Raw genomic sequence first — 22,321 nt, 5'->3', positions numbered from 1 at the left:
CCCCTCGCAGCCTGTGTGGACTATAAATAAGCCACCATTTGGGGCCTGGGTTGAAGGGTCGGGACAGCTGAGGAAGAGGGCTGTCCCATTTGAGAATCAGCTGGTGCGGGCCAAGAACTCACCCACTGCCTTTCTGTCTTTTCTTTCCAGGCACCCAAAGACCAATTATTCCTTTGCCTCACCATGGCAGCTCCAATCAACCCGATGGACGAGCCACGGATATACCAGCAGACCTTACTCCAGGATGGCCTCTATGACCTGCTGGAGAATGAGAAATTAGTGGATTGTAAACTGAAGATCAAAGATAAGGAGTTCCCCTGTCACCGGCTGGTCCTGTGCGCGTGCAGCTCCTACTTCCGCGCTATTTTTCTGTCTGACCTGGATGAGAGCAAGAAGAAGGAGATTGTGTTAGAAGACGTGGAGCCAGGCGTCATGGGGTTGATTTTGAAATATCTTTACACGTCTAAAATCAACGTGACGGAGCAAAACGTTCAAGACATTTTCGCCGTGGCTAACCTGTACCAAATACCCTCCATCTTTACGGTTTGTGTGTCTTTCCTGCAAAAGCGCCTGAGCCTGAGCAACTGCCTGGCCATATTCAGGCTAGGCTTGATGCTGGACTGTCCCAGGTTGGCTGTGTCTGCAAGGAACTACGCCTGCGAGCGCTTCCAACTCATCTCCAGGGATGAGGAGTTTTTCCAGTTGCTCCCGAGTGAACTCGGTGCCATTTTAGCCAATGACAACCTCAATGTGGAGTCTGAGGAGGTGGTCTTTGACTCGCTCATGACCTGGGTTTCGCGGGACCTGGAGAACAGAGAGAAAGAGCTGCCCGGTTTGATAGACCTTGTGCGTTTAAGGCTAGTTACAGAGGACTTTCTAAAGGAGAAAGTGGAGGCACACACTTTGATCAGCTCTAATGCGGAGTTGAAGCAGAAACTCCAGATGGTTTGGGACGCTCGAGCTGGGAAGATGCCTGAAGTCCAGAAGCCCAAGACGGAGGGTGCAGAGGCAGAGGGAGAGGATGAGGATAAAGGTGAGGAAGAGGGGCTCCTACCTGCTATTCTCAATGACAATCTGAGATTCGGGATGTTCGGCCGAGACCTGATTCTGATGATCAATGACACCGGGACTGTAGCCTACGACCCGACCGGGAACGACTGCTTCCTGGCCTCCCTCTCCACGCAGATCCCCAAAAACCACGTCAGCCTGGTCACCAAGGAGCAGCAGGTGTTTGTGGCAGGAGGACTGTTCTTTGATGAGCAGAGTGACGACAACCAGATGTGCTCCTACTTCCTACAGGTAAGCTGTAAAAGAGCCCAGGTTAGAAGACAAACATGGTAGAGAAGTGGTTCTCGTGCCAAAAAAAACAAAAAAACAACCTGGAGTAAATCATAACTAAACTGCCCAATGCTTGACCAGGTTCTGTATCCGTTTTCATGTGTTCCCTGTCTTTTGTGACCTCAGTACGACCCAATGACTGCTGATTGGCTGGGGATGCCTCCACTGCCCTCTCCACGCTTCCTGTTTGGCTTTGGCGAGGCGGAAAACTCCATCTTCGTTATGGGAGGGAAGGAGCTGAAGGACCAAGAGCAGATCCTGGACTCTGTTCTGATCTATGACAGACAGTGCGTACTTTCTAGACCTGACAGTTCACTATCAGATAGCGGCTGCAGTGGGTTCAGGAAGCTTCCATTCCTCCATGTTATTATATTGTCTATATATAAGTCTGATACTGAAAAGGTTTAATACGTTTTTTGGTCCTGAAAAATCTACTCTCGGGGTTATATAGAGGATGTACCTTTCAGTATAATGGGCAGTGAATGGAATTTACAGCAGGTATCAACATATATGGTGTTGTGACTTTTGTGTTTAAATATGTCTGTATTTATATAGAGTCTGATTGTGATTACCAAATGCCTACCAAGTTTAACTTTTCCATTTTCAATATTGTTGCCTTGTTAGAAATATTGGTTTACATAAGTTTTTTCCAAGCTTTCCAAAAAGGGCAGCATCTGTAGAAATCACCTGCTCTTCTGCCACTTCAAAGGCTATAGTTATAACCCAAAAACATAAAGAATTAAATTACTGTATAGGTGATAGAAATTCTATGTATTTCAAATGTATTTATTTATTTATTTATTCAAAACCCTTAAACATAGGCCATTATTTTAACAAGGCAACATTATACAATTTTACGGTAATCAAAAAGAGAAATGTATTTTGATTTTAGTATCACACTATCAGACAAACAAAATGGTCTGAAAACTTTCTAAATCTAATGAAAATGATAAATCTTACCTGTATTTTGTTTTATAGGTCATTTAAATGGGGTGAATGTGAGCCCATACCTTACCCGGTCTACGGCCATGCAACAGTGTCTCACAATGACGTGGTGTATGTGATTGGAGGAAAGGGAGAAAACAAGTATGTATAAAGTTTCTGTATATATTTAGATGCTTTTTGCATGCGTTTGTAACTCATTCTGATGTGTGCAGAAAGTGCCTGAAGAAGATGTGTGCCTACGACGCCAAGAGGTTCGAATGGAAAGAGCTGGCCCCCATGAAGACCTGCCGGTCCCTGTTTGGAGCCACGGTTCACAATGATAAGATCTATGTGGCGGCCGGAGTGACGGACGATGGACTCACAGACTCTTTGGAGGTGTATGACATCGCCACAAACAAGTATGTCTCCCAAAGCTTGCGTAGGATTTACTTGCTATGCCGATGAGTTAGGCAGAGGCGTGTTTTGTTCATCTACCAGAAAAGTAATATAAGAATAATCCTCTTGTGTTTGGCAGGTGGTCGGACTTACAGCCGTTCCCGCAGGAGCGTAGCTCACTAAACCTGGTGTCTCTGGCCGGGACGCTGTTCGGTATCGGTGGGTTTGCCATGATGCCCCAGGAGAACAGTGAAGAGATGGTTCCCAAAGAAATGAATGATATTTGGAGGTGAGTCGCGGCTTTACAGAGTCGTACTATGCATAGTGTTCACATGACATCACAGCATTACCAAATAGTTTACAGTTTAATGTGTAAAACATGGCCTCCCGTCTTCTATCTGAAATCATGTTGTCAAGTTCTAGCGTATTGTGAATGTAATGGTTCATTATCATCAGCTGAACGTATCTGTTTTGTATTTTAGGTTTAATGAAGCAGACCAACAGTGGAACGGGGTCCTGCGAGAAATCAAGTACGCGTCTGGAGCCACTATTCTAGGGGTCCGACTCAACACGCTGCGTCTCACAAAGATGTAGTTTTTCTTCTTTGTTTCTGTTATTGCGTGACTGTTTATACTGATTGATGATTTGTAAAATTAACTAGCTAACCATTTTTGGTAACAAACCAAACTGTAAAGGGCACTTTCATTATTAACAAATCGATTTTGTACATTTTCCTTGATTGGAGCATTATAATATGAGCTACTGTATTGCACTGCCTTGAATAAATACTTCTCATCTTGTGCACATTGAGGAAATGTTCTTTTTATTCTTAAAGTGGCTGCACATTCAGACCAAATAGGCTAAAATATCTCTGAATTGATGGACACAGAGCCGTACATTGTGTGTTTGGGATGGTCCACAGTAAAACACACACAGTCAGGGTTGGGAGTAGTATCTGTTTAATATTGAAATGGTTTTAGTATGGTCTGCCGTGTTAGACAGGAAACACTAGTCATTCGTACAGATAAAGACAGAATAACAATCTAATGTTATTAGCACCTCTAGACACTATAGTCCTTTACTTGCATGGGAAGAGTATTATACTACTGCTAACACAGGGTCTGTACATCAGAGGAACCACGACATGTGTTTGCTACATGACAAACCCTTTATCACAGCCGAACAGTCAGAACATGGGCATCAACAGGCGCGCATGGATCACTCTGATACATATGTCTATCTTTTACTCATATTATCTTGTGTCATATTCATCAAAAATACTGTATATACTTATGGTCGGAAACCAGATCAGGATGTTGCACCAAAACTGCTTTAAATGTCTTTCAAAGAGCTCAGTTGAACTAAAATTCCACTCTTCTGCATTTCACCATTAGTAAATGTAGAGTAGACCAACATTCACTCTGCTGCACAAAACACTCCACAGAACAGGCTCAATAACATAACATAACATAACCTCTAATCCAGGTTTGAACTTCAAACCAAGGAGATGTGAAAATGAACATTGAAAACTAGCAAACCAGAAAAATGTCCAACAGCTCCCGGTTAAATCTGTACAATGTGGAGCAGCAGCTAACTGTAAAACTAAACACGATATTTGTGATTCATCACAAAGATCTCACAGCGATATAAAAGCTGTGAAAAAGGTAAAAATGTCTAAGTGGATCCTCCTCTTAACAAATAGTACATGTCATATTTCCCTAAACACTCTTTAGTTCACTTCCTGTTACTTTGATGATGAATTCACTGACACTTTACTTGAAATGTTATCAGTATATTTTTTACAAACTAATAATTATGGCGCAATCTTTGTTATGTGCTTTAGTGTACGGACATACGGTTTTGTTTTAGTAATTAACTTAGAACATTGTTTTGTTCATTCTAAGCTAATTTACAACCGTATCGGCAACGTAAAATAAAGTGTTATTTGTTTTTTAAACCAGATTAATTTGCAACAGACTTTTGACAGTTTTCTGTCAATTCTCACACATTGAGTTTGTCCAAACCACAACATCCAGAACCAAAGCCACAGTGTTTATCTGTTATTGACACCTCTCTGTTCACCACAAACTCTTATTCTGGGACACAACACACGACTCACTCTTCATCTTTAATTTCACCTAAACATCAAATGTAAAACAACACAATCTAGAGACCAATTTGGTTTGGATCATTTTAAATGTGCATTTATCTGCAAAATAGGTGACAGTGCAGCCAAATTTAAAGTGCATAAATCAATAGTACTTAGAAACTTCTCATCAACATTGATCGTGACACATTCACTTTCTTTCAAATATAAGGCATTATTATCTTTAACAGCAGAACTGCTTTGGCTATTGGGATAGTGCTGCAATCCATCTGCTTTGTGCCTTTTTCATCTTCTGGCAGCCATTTGCCGAGTTACCACTAGAGAGCAACAATTCCACAATTTGTGACCTAGAAAGTCTAGGTAAGGCCCAGTCTAGGACTGGACAAAGTACAAAACCGCAAATAATATAAAATTGTGTCTCACACAACGTCATCTATTATAATATCTACCATAGCAACATCTCCTAAGGCCCAACATAACAATGGCAGTTGAAGCATTAACAAAAGTAGTCTAAGACTTAACTTTAAGGTGCTTAATGCTGAAAGAAATCTAAAAACCCTTCACAGAGACCAAAGTCTCCCTTTATCTGGTTGTACCAGTCAATAAACACAGGGCACATTCAACTGCTCCATGTAAACATGAGGAAGAATCACACTGTATTTACAGGGTAATGCAACGCCACAATAAACTCTGCTAAAGTGCCCCCCGTCATTTTAGGGCAGAAATATTGGGTAACATCTTGACCAAAACACCAAGTACTTTATTTATGGTGTCAGATTAAACACCAACGCTACTGCTTTATATGCTCAGTATAGAGTCTAATGATAGTGAAAGTGCATATAGGGCAAATGTTTGGATGACTATCACAGCTAAAACTAAAGAGCAAGCTCTTCAAAGCCAAATGTTATGACAAAGACTCAGGCATCAAATACATTTCACATTATAGAGAACACAAATATAAATTGTGCACAGTTAATTCAGCAGGTTTGTGAGTCCCTAAACTAATATTTCTGCTGAACTACGTCGAGTACTTTGATTGAGTTTGTCACTACTGGTTACTTTTAGGTTTGCTGTTAGCACTTAATCAACCCTACAATATATCGTAGGTGAGAGTACAGGGGAGTTTACACAGAAAAGTGCCAATACATCACAACGCAACATGTTGCTTAATGTAAGCAAAACATGAGACAATAACGTTCTTCTCCACTTCAGGAAACCCAAGCATTGGATCTATATCCAGTATGAACACACATTGCACTCCCTCTGACATCCCTTTCAATGTAACATTTACATAAGTCACACATATAAAAATGAAGACAAGCAGGAGTACATATAATATATCACAAGAGTTAAATGTAAGGTGCGAGGGCTGATTATAAATGCTATATAACAATACCTAACTAGCTAACTAAAACAGGTTAAGAGGAGCTAACAGGATTTGGTTACTGAAGACAACAAAATCAGCATTTGGTTATTGCTGGTCACATCTGGCTACATCTCGGCAGAAATAAAATCCAAAATAAATTTTCTCAAAGAAGTTGACTCGGAATAGTGTCTTTGCACTTTATAAGTTGCTACAATCAATCCATTGTGCAAGATTGTAAATAGATCTTGTTGGAATATCCCAAGGAAAACTAATCCAAAAAGAGAGGTGCAACAATTAAAGTCCAAGTGAAATCTGAGGTTCCCAATGTATTCACAAAGTAGAAAAAAATCAGACTGTAGTAGGTGTGTGTTTTTATCTGAGGCCTTGGTGTTGTCGTCTTGAGGAGAAAGAAAGTGCTTTCCAATGCTACAATAGGAGTTAATTGCTTGAATTCATCCTACCAGAGAACAGCGGCGGAGGTGCGGGGAGCTGAGGGCTTGGAGGAAGGCCCACCATGGAGTGCAGCAGGGGCAGGGACATTGGGTGCTGGTTCGCAGGTGTAGTTATTGATGTGGCCACTAGTTGGAGCTGACTGGAGGCGTCCGTGGCAGGTGTGGAGGTAGGCTGACCGTCAGCTGGTGGGGCTGGTGGGGCCAGTGGGGCGCTGACCCGGAAGCACTTTTCTCTGTGGGCCTTGAGCATGTTGGAGAAACGGAACCTCTGGCCACACACCTCACAGGGGTACGGCTTCTCCCCTGTGTGGGTCCGTCTGTGGCGCTTCATGTTGGGACGACTCGTGAAGCTCTTCCCACAGATCTCACAGATGTACGGCTTCTCACCTGCAACATGGAAAGAGTCAAGCGTTAATTTGAAACTTTATTTGGCCAAAAATCACAAGAATGCTGCCACATACCAGTGTGAGTCTTCATGTGCTCGTCAAAGTACTGTTTCATGTTGAAGTCTTTGCCGCACCACTGACACATGAACTGCTTGTGTCCGATGTGGATGCTCATGTGAGAGCGCAGCTGGTACTTGTACTGGAAGCGCTCACTGCAGTTCTGAAAGACATTCACAAATAGTTTTCCTGCAGTTAGATATGCAGATACCTTTTCCCCCGTGAATACTAGTGTGTCTTATTTAGATGAAATGCTGCTGTGCAAAAGGGGCTCTGACCTCACACTTGAAGGGCTTCTCTCCGGAGTGCTGCAGAGAGTGCACCTTCAGCGACATGCTGCGCTTGAACGACTTCCCACATGTCTCACAGGTGAACGGCATGTCCTTGGTGTGAGCTGCACAAAACACACAAAACACACAATACTCATACAGAAGAGTTATTAAGTCAAAGAAACAACAAATATGTTTCATAGTAACTGCAGTAACTTGAATTATTAGTTGCTGCTACTTCTGACAAAATGTTCACTGTAATTACCAGTGCCCATAAGATGCTTGTTTACTTAATTGATCATGTTGATTCTCAAATGGTAAATCGTCTAATTATATATCCACCTTCATTAGATATTGAAAGGTCTTTTACATCAAGAAACCACTCATCCATTCACACTCTCATTCACACACCAATGTACACAGGCACTGAAGGCATGGTGGGTGCAGTGTCTTGCCCAAGGACACAACAACAGTGTGCACACTGCGAAACAGAGTTCGGAATAGACTGTTTAATTTACTGTTATCATGTAGATCTTTCTGGTGCAGGGCAACATTGTCCATAGACAAGCATTGGATAAAAACAGAATAAAAAGTGGAGAAATTAATGGCTGCCGGGTCACTGCGGATAAGCAAATCTAACACACTGTAGACTTCAAACGCTTTTATGCGAACAATAACGTAATAACCAGAAACATGGCAGATCTCCATGGTAACAGTGAATTTATAAGATTCTATCCCGAAGTCTATTAAAAAGGCTTGCAATAAGTTAATAAGATCAGTAAAAGTACTCATTATTCCCCCATCACTAGAAGTCAGATGCTTATCTCTAAATGGAAAAGGAAAGCCACACCCGCTGTAAGTCCGGAGTGACTGTGCACAGACACTCACCGACCATGTGTTTTCGCACATGAGCCATGGTGTAGAACTTCTTCTCACAGATTTCGCAGGAGAACTTCTTCTCAGCGTAACCGTGAACAATCTTGTTGTGCTCGTGCAGTGACCACAGCTTCTTAAAGGCCTTTCCACATGTCACACACTTAGGAGAAAGAGATGAAAACACATTAATACTACACAACATATCATTTACATAGTTCACACTGTAGATGATCCTAATATTGGTTGACGGTAGTTTCTAATTGGACCATGTTTCTTTAGTGTTTAAAAGGACAAACATATATAGTGTACATCAGAGACATAAGGTTAAAAAAATATGTTTATATTTATTTTAATTTAAAAAAAGAAAAACAACTTGTGTGTCCAAAAACCCAAAGTACGAACAGAAAGGTGGACCTGGTGAACCGAGCAAACAGAACAAAAAGCCCCAAAAACCCCAACTACACCTTACTCAAAGAAAGAGAAGAGGGCAGCCGGTGTCACCAGGTCAAAACAGAAACATAAACTAACCCAAAAAAACTGAGCTGCCATGTTGTGGCCTGCACTATGCAGCAGAGCCCAGGTGTGCAGGGCGTGGCTGGGCGGAGCCAAACAGAGCAGAGAGTGGCCTATTTATAGTCTCCAGGCACCCAATCAAAAACCACTTGGGAAAAAACTTAGAACAAAAGTACCAAGTGCAAAAACACAAAAACAGCGAAAGGGGGAAAATTGTAAAAAATGCACATAAAATTGCACCTAACAATGGGCATTGGAGCTGCACCCACCTGTATGCTCTTCTCACAGTCCGTCTGTTGGTGCAGCAGCAGCTCGCTCTCCATCAGGAAGCGCTTGCCGCAGTGGTTGCAGATCTGCATGCGGTTGTGAGTGACGTTCATGTGCTTCTCCAGATACCAGCGGTTATTGAAGACTCTGGGACACTTTTTACATGAGAAGTGCTGTTTCTCCTCGAGCCTCACCTTCTGCCCCGCTCCCTCCGCCTCTAACACCCTGGTCCCACTCTGACACTGGTTGGCCCGTGTGGCTTCGGCTAAGGTCTGCCTCAGGGAGGTTGTGGCCAACCTCCTGGTGCCATGGCGGGGTCGATCCAATATGGCCGCCTGCTCCAACCCTGGAATGTTGAGTGTGTTTTCTTCCTCATCTTCATCGTCTGAGTCCTCTGGTTCCTCGCTGCTTTGCGCCAACATCTCCGCACTTTTCAGCTCCTCCTCATCGTTATCTTGCTCATTGTTTAAATCGGTGTTGTTTCCATGGCAGCGACCAAACACTGCAGTCTCCGCACTTGCCGTTTTACCCTTAGATCCTTTGGAAACATTTAGCGTCTGATTGTTGAGGTTCACTTCTACAATGATCTGATCTCTGTTAAAAGAAGTGTGGCCTTCTGACGTTTTTGACTCCTCCTCCTTACACTCTGCACCACCCACATTGACCCCGCCTCCCGAGCCTTCCTCCTCTCGGTAGTACTGCTTTAACTGCGATTTCCCAGCGTCTTCCACTCTCACGGAAAACGGGCTGCTACCCTCGTGCGTAAACACCCGGGCGAGCTCTGACTCCTGCTTGATGTTGCGGTAGAGCTGGCCTGGGGTCATCGCCGTAGCCGCCGGGTCGCCGCCGCTGGGACCGTCCTGACTGGCCATTTCAGCACAGATGCTTCTGAGCGAGTGGCTGCTGATGAGGTCCCGACAGGAGGCTGCGATGTCACTCATCTGCAGGAGGGTGGCGGCGTTGAGCACGTCCCGGACAGTGCGCCCACTCACTAGCAGCTTGGAAGTGTAGATGAAGTTGAGGATCTGCTGAAGGCCCTGCGACGTCAGGGCATCCAGCGACAAATCCACGCGGCGCAGTTGTTTGCTCTGGGCGAACAGAGAGTGGAAGAAGGGGCTGTAGGCGGCCAGCACCCCCTTGTGGGCGGGGAAGGTTCTGTGCTGCCGAACCAGGACGATGTCGACGTCACACAGGTGGGGCTGGAAGAGGCGCTGCTCGTTCAGCCTGTCCATCAAACAGGTGAAGTGCAGAGCCACATCCTCCACCAGCGAGAACTCAGCCGACGGGAAGTCTGTGGTCTTCTCCACTATGAGCTGCAGCAAAACAAAGACACATTCTGCGGTTACATGGGAAGTGAAAGTAACAATAAATTAGATGCATTGTGTTTTGTTTAGCTTCAGTTCTTTCATGTCAAACTAAAGTCATTTTCATTCTATCTATTCATTTATTGAAGGGAAATTTGTCCTTTGCATTTGACCCAGCCTTTGACCAGTGCCTCAGGTCAGTGTAAAAGCTCCGGGACCTATTTCCAAGTATTGTCAGTATTATCGAGGGGATAGATAGGGGATAAGTCTACTGAGCATGTTTTAGGTTGATGGGGAAAGAGTGACCAAATTACAAGCACTGACATATGAGGAAAACATGCTCCACGCAGGCAAACTCTGAGGCCTTCTTGTTGTTGTGAGACAGAGAAAGCCACTCAACCAGCAAATAATCTACCAAAAGTTGGAATAACAATCAAAAGAAAATGCTGCTCCTTTATGCATGTTACTTGTTATGTTATTCCTCTGTTATCTCCAGAGTTAGTGTTAATCTCTGCAGTTTTACACTTAGCCTACATGTAAACCCAAGGACCTTCCACAGATCCTCGACTTCCCAAGGTGGGTTTATTTTAGAGCAGGAAGGGCAGGGTTTCGATCCAGACGGGATGTTAGGGGGCACACAACACAAGTGCGCACATACACGAACGCTTTCGCACTATTGGTATTCAGCGCCATGTCGTGTCCATTAGCTGCCTCCCTCTGCACACCCACACGCAACACTGTCCCAGGGGAGCGGCCAATTTATGCTCGAGGCAAAACAGAGAAATAATTAAGCCAAGCATACACAATAAATTCGGAGTAGCCCTCTTAATAAATAGTAGAAGTTATCTTTCTGGGTGTAGCTTAAAGGTAGCAGTATTGATAGGTGCCTTTCCAGCAAGAGCCTTTTTTAATTACATGCCATGGAAGGGTCACTCCTATTACAGAAAGGGTAAAGCAAGTCAATTAATAATTCATTATGCTGGGGACAATCACAATTAGGGCATTTATACAGGAAATGGCGGCGTGGATAACATGAGAAAGGATGCTAATTGTTCAAAATACAAAGCACTTTCAGGCCACAACCTTGAAAATATGTTGGTTTGTTATAGATTTATTCATCGTTTGGAGCTGCTAAATTGAACTGTGAAGCCGGAGAAGATCGAGTTATCTCTCCATGCGCCGGGCTATAGACACGACGCGGGCCAAGGGCAAAATGTTACAGCCCTAATCAGATCGAGTTTAAGTTGCAGACTGGAAGTTATGATCCTTTAGAGATAAGAGCTGCAGCCTCTTCTTATGGAGCAAGGCAAGACGAGCACAGAGTCACTGCAGTGGCTTTTCAAAACTTTGGCTGAAATTGATTTATAATACAAGCCAAAGCATAGAGCTTGCGAACAGTATCAGGGGAACCGTCAACAGCCACTTGAATATCCAGGCCATTTGTGGAGAAACTGTAGAGATATACAGCAACAAAGCCGTCATAACAAGACAAGGATTAAATGTCAATACAGAAGAGACGCATTGGCAAACACATCACTGAATGACAAAACAAGAGTCTTCAGGCGAATAGAGATAACACCGGGGCGTGCAACAGAAGCCGACAAAACTGATATCATTATCCTCTTCACCTTTGCTATTATTTCTGGAAATGTCACGGAGGGGGCCTGGTTTCTCAGTCAGGTGTCTCGATCCATAATTCATATCTGACCTGACCGAGACAAACCAGCAAGGTGCATTACTGACGTAGAGACGCGTCATTTAAACAGGGACTTTTTGCTTCCCACGTCCTTTATTGGTGTCTTAATAAGAATAAATGGAAGGCTACATTGAGTTGAAGATACTAATTAGCCCCGAAAGGCACTTTAATTAAATGTCAGATTTTGCCAGGCTGAAAGGTGACGGCTCACTATACAACCGTGTGTAATGGGATTCTTCTACCCACGCTTAATGTCACACTGATCCACACTTTCCAGGAAAAAGCATAATGTGAAAGATAATTGCAGCATTGCTAGCCTAAAGGGACAGTCTAATGAAAAGAAAAGTTTATATCATCTAGTTCCATGTTCTGACGATGATACTGAAAATGAGGACTAAGAACGTCGCATAAGAACCGACATATTGGAGGTTCTCTTGACAAATCTTCAACATATAAAGTTAAGGCCCCATACTTGATGTTTTTTTCAAGGAGAAGGCTGTGCATCTGATTATAAGGCATTTCTATTTACAGTGAACTAACTTCAGGGGTCTCCAAGTAAATTTCCCTGGGGGGTTAAAAATAACCGGAGTGTATTGCTGGGGTCCATAAACAAAATCTCCAGTAAAATATGTTTTAAATGAGAAAATTCTTTTGAGGAAACTTTTTTCCATAAATGAATAATAATGAGCACTGACTGTAGCCTCATAAAAACGGCTCACGATTGTATTGCACTTTACAAGCCAGTGTCACAAGTTTCTGCTACACTGTAACAATTATTCACGACTTGGTGGTGGCAAGCTACTATTGTAGCCACAGCCGCCCTGGGGCAGACTGATCATTTACCACGTGGCTATAATGTGTTGTTTATATTCTGATCTCTTATGTCTGTGCCCTCTGCTGGACACATGTGGAATTCTTTTAAAGGGGCTGGATGCAAGTTTCCATTTTATACTCACTACTGCCACCACAGGTCATACGTGTAACTGCACCTTCTATATTAAGCTCGTGCATGACGGCAATTCGGACACGAAGTAGCAACTTTCTGAGTGACTGCAGGATTTTAGAGGCAGTTGTGGTGAACAGGTCTGGGCTCATTCTACACATTAGGACATGGCTGGAACATGAAGGGGGGGAAATACATATTTGTAATTTTGTTTTTTTTGTAATTGTATTTTTAAACTCCGTATAGTCCCTTTAAGCTTAGTGGCTGGAGTAACAGTGGAATAACACTGAGCATTCTGGTCATTTCCTTTAAAATCCATAACTCCGCACAGGAATGGGTGAGAGACTTACTTTTTCTAGAGACTTACTCAAGGCGCATTGAGTTGCCTTGTGTACAAAATGTGCGGTATAAATAAAGTTGCCTTGCCTTGCCTTTTTTTACATACTCAGGAATTTGTGCTCCACAAGTCGTGGGCTGGATTGAATCATCTGGGCCGCCTGTTGGAGACCCCTGTTGTTGTTGCTGTTTACATTGCCACAACAGTATTGCTCCCCTAAAGTTGTGAAACATGCTTATACTTTACTCAGTTGCATAGCCTTGTTGTGATGATCTACGTGGATGTAGTTATTCAACTTGAGGAACTATCAGTTTTTATTAGAGAATCAAGCAGACACAGGCCTGACTCCAGGAATCAAGCCAGATCTGGGTTCACAAAGTTCCCTGAGTGAAAATGCCTTTTCTCTCCCACACCTATTGCACAGAGCTCTATGTGGATTTACTACTTTGTAAAGTCTACTTCTCCGTCACTAGGCAGCTTTAGTTAACAGCAAGCTTTTGTAGACGTGCCATTTTAGGAGCTACTGTCTTCACTGTAATGTGTTGGGGGCTTATTAGTGAATAAATTACTCACTTGAAGAGTCACATCCAACCTGACCAAGCTAAAACTGAAGTTAAAGGGACAATGCACAGTTCCTCAAAGATGTGTAGGTTTACCGTATAGTTTGCACATTTCCATGTCACAATCCCATTGCTAAAAGTGATAACTGTGGTATAATAAAGAAACTAGACTCAGGTGGTGAGTCTAGGATAGTGCCACGGATTGAAAGAAGAATGGAGCTTAGTCTGGACAAAGGGTCAGGTCAGAAAAAAAATGACAGCGGTTTAGTAGTGATTAAGTCCAGGTCTATTTTGTTTGTATTCTATTCACCAATGCATGACTTCTGTTTGTAAGCCTTTATTCCTACATAATGGTTTCCCCCTCACTGTTGCGGACCAGATTCATGAGCATGCGGGGCTGCAGCCGGTCAGCCTTGACTGTCTTGTTTGTGTGCTGACCAGTGAGCATTAGCATGAGCCAATGTCACATGCGGCACACCGAGTCATGGCCACATCAATATATCTGGTGCGTGTGTGTACGTGTGTATTGGGGGGGCACAGGCAGGAGGCTGTCCCAGGAGGGGAGCGCAGCGGGTGGGGGGGCAGAGCTCTCCCTGTCTGCCTCCGCGGCTCAGACTGAACTCAATGTCCTCTTACATCACCACCTTTATGTTTGACTTTTACGACACACAAACACCTCGGCTGGTGCCACATGCTCATTAAGTCTGGGTTGCTCTTGGTGCCAATTTTAGTTGATTTTAATCTTCTTGTGTGATACTATAGCAAAAAATATGCCCCCCATTACAATTTTCATCTCTCTCAAACATTATCTTAAAGCCACACTGTGAAAGATTCCAGGTTATAGCTGTTGCTGCATCTTAAAAGTGAGTGACAATAATAATATCAAACTGGATAAAGCTGTGGACAGTGTTACGACCACCATATGCACTGCAGAGATCTCACACAGCGCTGGGGTTTATATAGCAGCAGCAGCAGCATCAGCAGCATCAGCAGCAGCAGCAGCAGCAGCAGCAGCAGCAGCAGGGGTCTGATGTGAAAGACACTGAAGGAAGGAGACTGGGCAGCAAAGTGTCACACCCCATCATCCTCACCTTTTACATCGGAGTCATCCTTGTGTATGAGAGACGGACAGCAGCACTAAGAATACTTTACACAAGATTTGTAATAACATATGAAACCTGTCGAGACAAATGTACATTTGGATCCAATTATCAGGGGTGTAGCATGAAATTCTGATCCCTAAGGTACAAATAACCATGGCAGGTCCTTACTACGTACTAACACAAGTTTTTTTTTTTTTTTTAAATAAGGTATGCCTATAAAGCATGAATAAGTCACAAGTCAATTCTGTCTTTTTAATGAACAGCTTTGTAAATGAGATAGAAATCATATAACTATAAATCATAACTAAGTTTTTAGTAAGTCTTTATTAGAAAAGTTAGAACTTCATTATTTATTTATTAGAAAGTTCGCAAGTGGTTGTAAATGGTAAAGAGAGTTGTTAAGCATTCGTAAGTAGGCCTGTCACGATAACAAAATCTGAAGTTCGATATATTGAGGCAGAAAATGCCTCGATAAACCATTTTGTGCCATCAAAACTAACTCTAAAGCACAACAATGACAATATACCTCAGTTCTAAATGTACCTAACCACATTTTAAATAACACACAAGTGGAAACAAATTTTGCACTCGATTGACTTCAGTGAAAATGAAAGCACTCCATAGAAATATGAGGAAAACTGCTAGTAGTGATCCCAAGAACAAATAGTTCATCTTTCATTATCATACGATAAGTCGATCCCTATTAGTAAGTCAGTAGCTCACAAAATATATTCTAATAAGTAATTCCTTAAAAAAGCTGTAGAAAAAAATCCATACTAAACTTTATTAACCATTACTTACTTACTCCACTTTCATAACTAGTTCATCCTTCATGACTAGCTCGGGCTTAGTTATGCCTTATTATAAAGTTTTATTAACATTATTTTAATGCACCACTAAAAAAAACAGAAGAAGACAAACCAGGACAAGGGCATGTCATTTCTCACTGAGACCAATCAGACAGCCATTAAAAAGTCATCAGGGTAATGAGTGATGCGCTGCCCTCTGCTGGCCCACTACACTCCTCCTGAGATGGACACAGGACAGCGGTTTAATCAAAGCACTTGTATCTAAACTACTATATGGCAGCTGTTTGTCAAGGCAGTAGAAGCTGTACAGTGCAGTGTGCCAACGTCTCTGGCCTCTCTAGTGTTTGTGCCGGCTGGAGTATTTCTTCTTCTGTCTGCAGTCTCCCTCCCTCCTGCTCCCTGCGCTAAATCCAATCAGCTCATAGCCCGGCCCTGACCTTGAGTTGCAAGAAGCACATCACACGAACACCGAGGCACTCACATCCTGCACACACATTAGTGTAACAGTAGTCTGAGTTGTATTTTCAGATTTTACTATTGCGAGAAAGTGGTGCTATGTCCAACCATGCAGGATCAGTAAATAAATAAATGATTAAATGCTTTTAATGGGCGGCCCGGTGGCACAGCGGTTAGTCCTTCACAGCAAGAAAATCACAGGTTCGATCCCCGGGTGGGGCCTTTCTGTTTGGAGTTTGCAGGTGCTCCCCGTGTCTGCGTAGGTTTCCTCCAGGTACTACCTCTACCACTAAAAACATGTACAATAGGCCAGGATTAGTGTGAGTGTGGGACAACGGATGGAAATTAGTCCAAGGTTACAATCTGGTGTGGCAGATTACATGCATGAGTCCCACGTATGTTCATTAACATCCCTACTAAATGAACGAATAAATTAATTAACCAAATAGAAAAAATATAGTGTGGGGGTGCAATATGTAAGTCAGTGCTATTCCAGATAAGCACAGATAAGTCAATAGAAGTGTGTTTTTATAGCACCATAAATTAGTAGAAGGGTCAAAGCCTAACAGTGTTAGTGTCACTGGCATGGAGTAAAGAGCCATTTTACAGGCCCAGGGGCCATTACAACGGAACTATGATATAAAAATGCAAAAGGAAAATCAATGGTTACTAAAGAGGTTGGGGCACAATGGCAGAGGTAGGACATTACTGCCACAGGCGCGGCGCGGTTTGCAGAGACATTAGGTCTATCAGATAATGATGGCATTAGGATCACAGTTACTGCACCTCATATTTGGTGATGGGATTAGATAGACGCTAAACTGCCGCAACATGTGACCCAGACTGGCGTGGGCGTAGTCATCAGAGATCAGGCAAATAATAACAAGAAGTTCTTACAACTTTTGAAAGCATACAGTAGCAGATATCAAAGTACCTCTATCTCGCATTCACTATTCTCGACCATATGTACTTCAAACTCCAGTCGGGTAGTATGTAAAAACAAATCAGGGAAGTGAGGTAGGAAGGAGTAAATTGCCACAAACAATGCCGTGAGTTATATTGCTCCTTCGTTCCACTGCTGGGGCTGATTACATTGTTCCCTTCAGCCGATTAACGCAATAAACCACCTCAAGCAGCAATTAATAAAGACCGTACTTTCAGCTATATTTATTGACCACAAATACAAATATGTTCTTTCCGCTACCCCATTCCCTTCACAAAATCCCACACATTTTTGTGATGTTCGCACAATCTTTCTCCTATATGTCCATGCCTTAGGTGACAAGCCGAAGCCAATTCTAAAAGTAGGGTGAAGAAATTTGCAGAGACCATGATACTTGGTGGGCCAATGCAGTGGGTCAGTTTGTGCAGCTACAGAAAGGGTGCAGGAAGGGCATCTGGCTGAAACCCTGCTAAATTGATGAGACATGTCATTATCAAGCAATGAATATATAATGTAGCTAATGGGGAGGACATGCAGGTAATAGTGTTGACATATTCTTTCCGGTGAATGTGTTTGCTAAAGGCGTGCATGGATTTGACAAGAGCTACATGATTGCTTTAGACGACTGAAGTAGTGTATATTAATTTGCTATATCTCACTGACAGTGCTACTACTGGAGAGCACATGCAAGTAACAGTCCACTCAATATTAAAAGAAGGCATCAAGCGGCCGAGTATAGAGCTGAGATGGGTGAGATAATTAAAGGAGCCGCCTAGAGGAGTGGAGACAGGACCGAGCAGAGATGCGAGGTTTGTGAGGTTACAGCGTCCGCACTGAAGCCCTGCCAGGAAGTCTGTGTCTGGGCCAATGAGCTGAGAGCGAGAGTGCTGAGTCAGGAGGGCTGGCCATAAGAGGGCCCTGTGGCGCTGCTGGCATCTCTTCTCACACATACACATACGGTGAGCACACAGGGCAACCTTCTGTGCCCTCCACTAAGACTGGCAGGTCTTTATATATAAACTAAAAAAGGCTACACTGTCCAGGATGTTTTAGCTCTCATTACAAAAAAGTGGCAGACACAATACAAACGCAATTAAAAGTCGAAAATAATGTGAGCCACTGTAATGTGCTCCCCTTTAACTTCACACAAGCAAACATGAACGCAAGAAATATTCCATCTATGTCCAACACTGGGGCAATAATTAAGAAAATAAAGCATCTTGTCCCAACAAACTTTCAGGAGGGTGTTGACAACTGTTGCCCAGACATTCTTGAACCAACCTATAAAACCGAAAACCAAAATTGTCCTGTAATGCATAATATCTGCCTTTAACAGTCACAGACACAGTGTAGTCAAAGAGCGTTCTTTTGCTATAGACTGTGGTGAAAAATAAATGAAAAACTGAGTCACTTTTTTTTAACACAATATAGACAAAAATCTCCCAATAGGATCGGGTCAAAAACAAGCTCCAGTCCCTTAAATCACAGACAAGTACATGGCTACACACTGAGAGCAGGTGCGCCCACAGTACAGAGGTATTACAGCGGCTGTAACACTGATATCTCCCTTTCATTGCTTCACACAAAGAGTCAACACAAGACTCTAAAGAGGCTCTTATCACTGCATCTTTCCATATTGTGTGTCTGTGCGGGTTTGTGTGTGTGTGTGTGTGTGTGTGTGTGTGTGTGTGTGTGTGTGTGTGTGTGTGTGTGTGTGTGTGTGTGTGTGTGTGTGTGTGTGTGTGTGTGTGTGTGTGCATGTGCGTGTGCGTGTGTGTGTGTGTGTACTCATGGCTGAGGCAGGTGAGGTTGTATGAGAAGGTCATGTAGAACAGAGAGCTGCATCTTCTATAGCTGCACAGCAACAATCAGTGTGATTGAATCTGGTAATGGATTGTTATGTGAACAATAGAAGAGTCTTTTAAAAATCATTTTGATTCACTTCGATTCTTGAAAAAAGTTGGTCAAATAAAATAATTACAATTAATAAAATAATGACCGTACCCTAATCACTTAACAAGTAACAATAACTGTTACAGGTCTCAGTAATATCGTGGGCTGTCACAACATTTTCTATTGTAAGATTAGCCTGGTCAGCTGGAATACAAGCCTTTTCTATTAAAGACATGTAGCTTCTATGGGCTTGATTAACAGGGAGAGCATGGTTTGTCCGTAACAAAACAAACATTGCTGCTTAACAAGGATAAAAACATAAAAAAAACAGAATTACAATGAAGATTGAGATACAACACATCAGGCGAAACGCTAAACTCTGTTATTTACAGTTGAGAGAGGTAAAAGTTTGTTCTAATACAGAATTTGAGAGAGTCTCCCGCATTTGAGTGACGTATTTATTTATTTATTTATTTTTGGTTGGGACAGCGCATCTGGGCGAATTTTCATCCGTTGTCCCACATTCACACTCGCATGTTTACTCTCATTCATCCTGGCCTATTATACATGTTTTTAGTGGTAGGGGAAACCGGAGTACCACGAGGAAACCTACACAGACACGGGGAGAACATGCAAACTCCACACAGAAAGGCCCCGTCCAGGTGGAACCTGGGACCTTCCAGCTGTGAGGCTAACCACTACACTACCGTGCTGCATCTGTGATTGAATTTAAGTAAAAGCTCCTATGGCTAGGCCTGTCACGATGACAAATTTGAAGTTCGATATATTGAGGCAGGACAGTATCGCAATAATTGAAAATATCGATAAACGATATTATTACTGACTCTAACGATGCTTGATACTGTCAACTCTCAGCCATAAAGTTTTACAAAGAATAAATAGGAATGCTAATAAATGTATGATAAAACGATAAACGATAAATATCTAGCCCAAAAATATATAGTTTATCTGTTATTTATTTGAACGAAAAGTTGATAAAGTAATTATTGCTTGCTAAAACACATACTTTTTTTTTTTTTCAATTTATTTTTCTTAATATCATGGTAGTGGTGCATACAATACTATATATGCACTCACTAAAGGAAAAATTATACAATATAAAGACAATAAGTGAATATATTACTGATTGATTTGGATACCTTTGCATCCCTACTTCGCTGTGGCTTTTCTTTTAGCATGTTCAGAAATAAAAAGTTCTATTTGTCCTCAAAGGACAGGCGTTGGTCCCATGATAAATTCATTTTAATATCCTCTTGATATCCTTACAAAAACAGAAACTGTCGTATCAGGGGATTTGCTGGAGAAAAGAGGTGGTAAGTCCTTTGATAAAGAAGTTCTAAGTCTATTAAAAAGGAACCATGCCACAGAGTTGAATTAAGTGCAGATAAAGTAAATGATTGCCTCAATTTCAAATATATCAAATAAAAAACTCTCAGCCAAACTTGATACAACATGAACAAAATGTGTCTTACATGGCAGGGAGATTGACCTTCCAGTGTCTTGTCCAGTGCTCTTAATCTCTGGAGCATAAATTAGCAGCACCTACAGTAGAGTTTAGATGTCGACTGGAGTTTGCGGTTGCCCTGGCTCCACGGTGCAATGACTGCGCTTGTCATGAGAATAAAGGAGTTCAGACAGTGGAGCCTAAAAGACAGGAGCGGAGTGGGCAAAAGGAATGTCCCGAATAGAGAGTTACGTAAAAACTCACAGCGCCATGAGAACAGAGGAGACAATGAAGTTAGACTGTCCCAACGGGGAATGGTCGGTCCATTACCAAGGTTTTGTAATAGACTGTAAAACCTTTGTCAGGATATTAAACTATTGTTAACCCATAATTACCTCTTATATGATAAGTTCCAAAACTGACCAAGTTGCAGATGGCTGCCCTGGGACAGGACTACATGGATCCAGATGTGAGCACTATTGCAAGAGGACGATAGTGCCTTGGCAGTGGTGGCTCTGCTGTTTTTGCTATTAATATGCATCATATTTCTCAAAGATTACTTTTTTTTTTTTTTTTTTTTTACAAACTAAGCATGAAAAAGCAAAAACACAAGTGTCTGTCCTGTCACCAACAGCTGACCTGACCCAGATATTAACCCGAGCCTCCAGATGTGAACGTGCGCCGGGATTACTCCATCACTGCGTCAGCCTCCACGCTCCTAACGACGCATCCTAAAATGACCCTGGAGACAGCACGGACCGGCCACTGTCTGGCTGCTGTTGTGCCACTACTACATCAGATCACAACACAAGTGTAGTCAACTGGCCCAAATTACTTTTTATGCAACTTCTCAACAAAGATCTGAATGCATGAAGTTTCCGTGTGCATCGACTAAAAGCGTCTGTTGGTGAAGGCATGTCTGCGCGTGAATGTCAAAGCCACCAAATTGTCCTAAGATGTCCTGTGCAAGGTGGCCGTAACACATGCATGCATCATGACCTGTGCAGAGCAGAATTGCCTCGATATGAAAGAATTTAACTCCTTCTCTTCATCAATGTTGCCATTGTAGCTGTGCATTCTTTGAGCAGCTTCAATTTCCAACTTGTGCAATGTCGACAAGTTGCAAACTTCACCCGCAAAGGACACAGGAGCACACACATGACAGGCAGAGGCAAAAAACATCAAAATATATTAACTTTGATCGGCCTGGCAAAAACTGTCATTTTGCCAGAGACCAAGAAGCAACACAAAAATAAACAAAAATGCAGCTCCACTGTAGCCTACCATTTTGATCCAGCGTTTCGAGGCTCACAGGAGTCCCAGAATAACTCCATTCGCAGCAGTTTTCGCTTCGCCATGAAATTGTCCGTAGGCTTGTCACATTTCCCAGTTTGTGCTTTATCCCAATCTTTTTTCCTCCCGAGCTACTGTAGCATTCAGACAGACAAAAATGCAGAGGCTGCTTTTGCGGGAGGAATAGGTGATTGGAGCTCGGGGATCATATGGGCTTTTTGTCAGACGTTTTAAAGAGACACTGTTCTCAAAAGCAGCGCTGTGATACAGGAGTGCTTCATTTATGCTGTATTAGACTCTTTTATTATTTTTGTCTGAGGTTATGGTACAGGGGGAAGGGCATAAACCTATGTGGCGCATACTGGTGCGCAACTCCGCAAAGAGCGCGCTTTTGCGCGACTGACGTCAGAGAGAAGACAGATGCGGAGGTCAGGGGGTTCACATCAATTTATTTTGGTCTCAAATAGTTACTTATGAATGTGTAGGCCTATATTTACAGTACATTTTCAGAAACTTAGATTCTATTGAATATTCATAATATTACATCCGAGGCTGACAGGGGCCTATA

General features: G+C 42.6%; 2 protein-coding genes across 2 annotated transcripts; one reads left to right on the top strand and one right to left on the bottom strand.

The window, feature by feature from the left end:
• Window positions 1-161: 161 nt before the first annotated feature.
• klhl40b (kelch-like family member 40b) lies at window positions 162-3,284 on the top strand. Its single transcript, XM_079576477.1, has 6 exons — window positions 162-1,299; window positions 1,465-1,625; window positions 2,317-2,424; window positions 2,496-2,681; window positions 2,798-2,947; window positions 3,141-3,284. Exons 1-6 carry the CDS (start codon window positions 184-186, stop codon window positions 3,250-3,252), a joined length of 1,833 nt encoding a protein of 610 aa, XP_079432603.1. The 5' UTR covers window positions 162-183; the 3' UTR covers window positions 3,253-3,284.
• Window positions 3,285-3,604: 320 nt separating this feature from the next.
• zbtb47b (zinc finger and BTB domain containing 47b) lies at window positions 3,605-21,958 on the bottom strand. Its single transcript, XM_079575728.1, has 6 exons — window positions 21,745-21,958; window positions 8,954-10,264; window positions 8,184-8,331; window positions 7,305-7,420; window positions 7,045-7,189; window positions 3,605-6,970 (listed from the first exon to the last, which is right to left on the bottom strand). Exons 1-6 carry the CDS (start codon window positions 21,745-21,747, stop codon window positions 6,570-6,572), a joined length of 2,124 nt encoding a protein of 707 aa, XP_079431854.1. The 5' UTR covers window positions 21,748-21,958; the 3' UTR covers window positions 3,605-6,569.
• Window positions 21,959-22,321: the final 363 nt, after the last annotated feature.

This window comes from Gobius niger (genome assembly GCF_951799975.1).
Source record: "Gobius niger genome assembly, chromosome: 18".
NCBI lineage: Eukaryota > Metazoa > Chordata > Actinopteri > Gobiiformes > Gobiidae > Gobius > Gobius niger.
The sequence above is the reverse complement of the archived record's forward strand: the minus strand, read 5'-3'. Positions and strand labels throughout refer to the sequence as shown.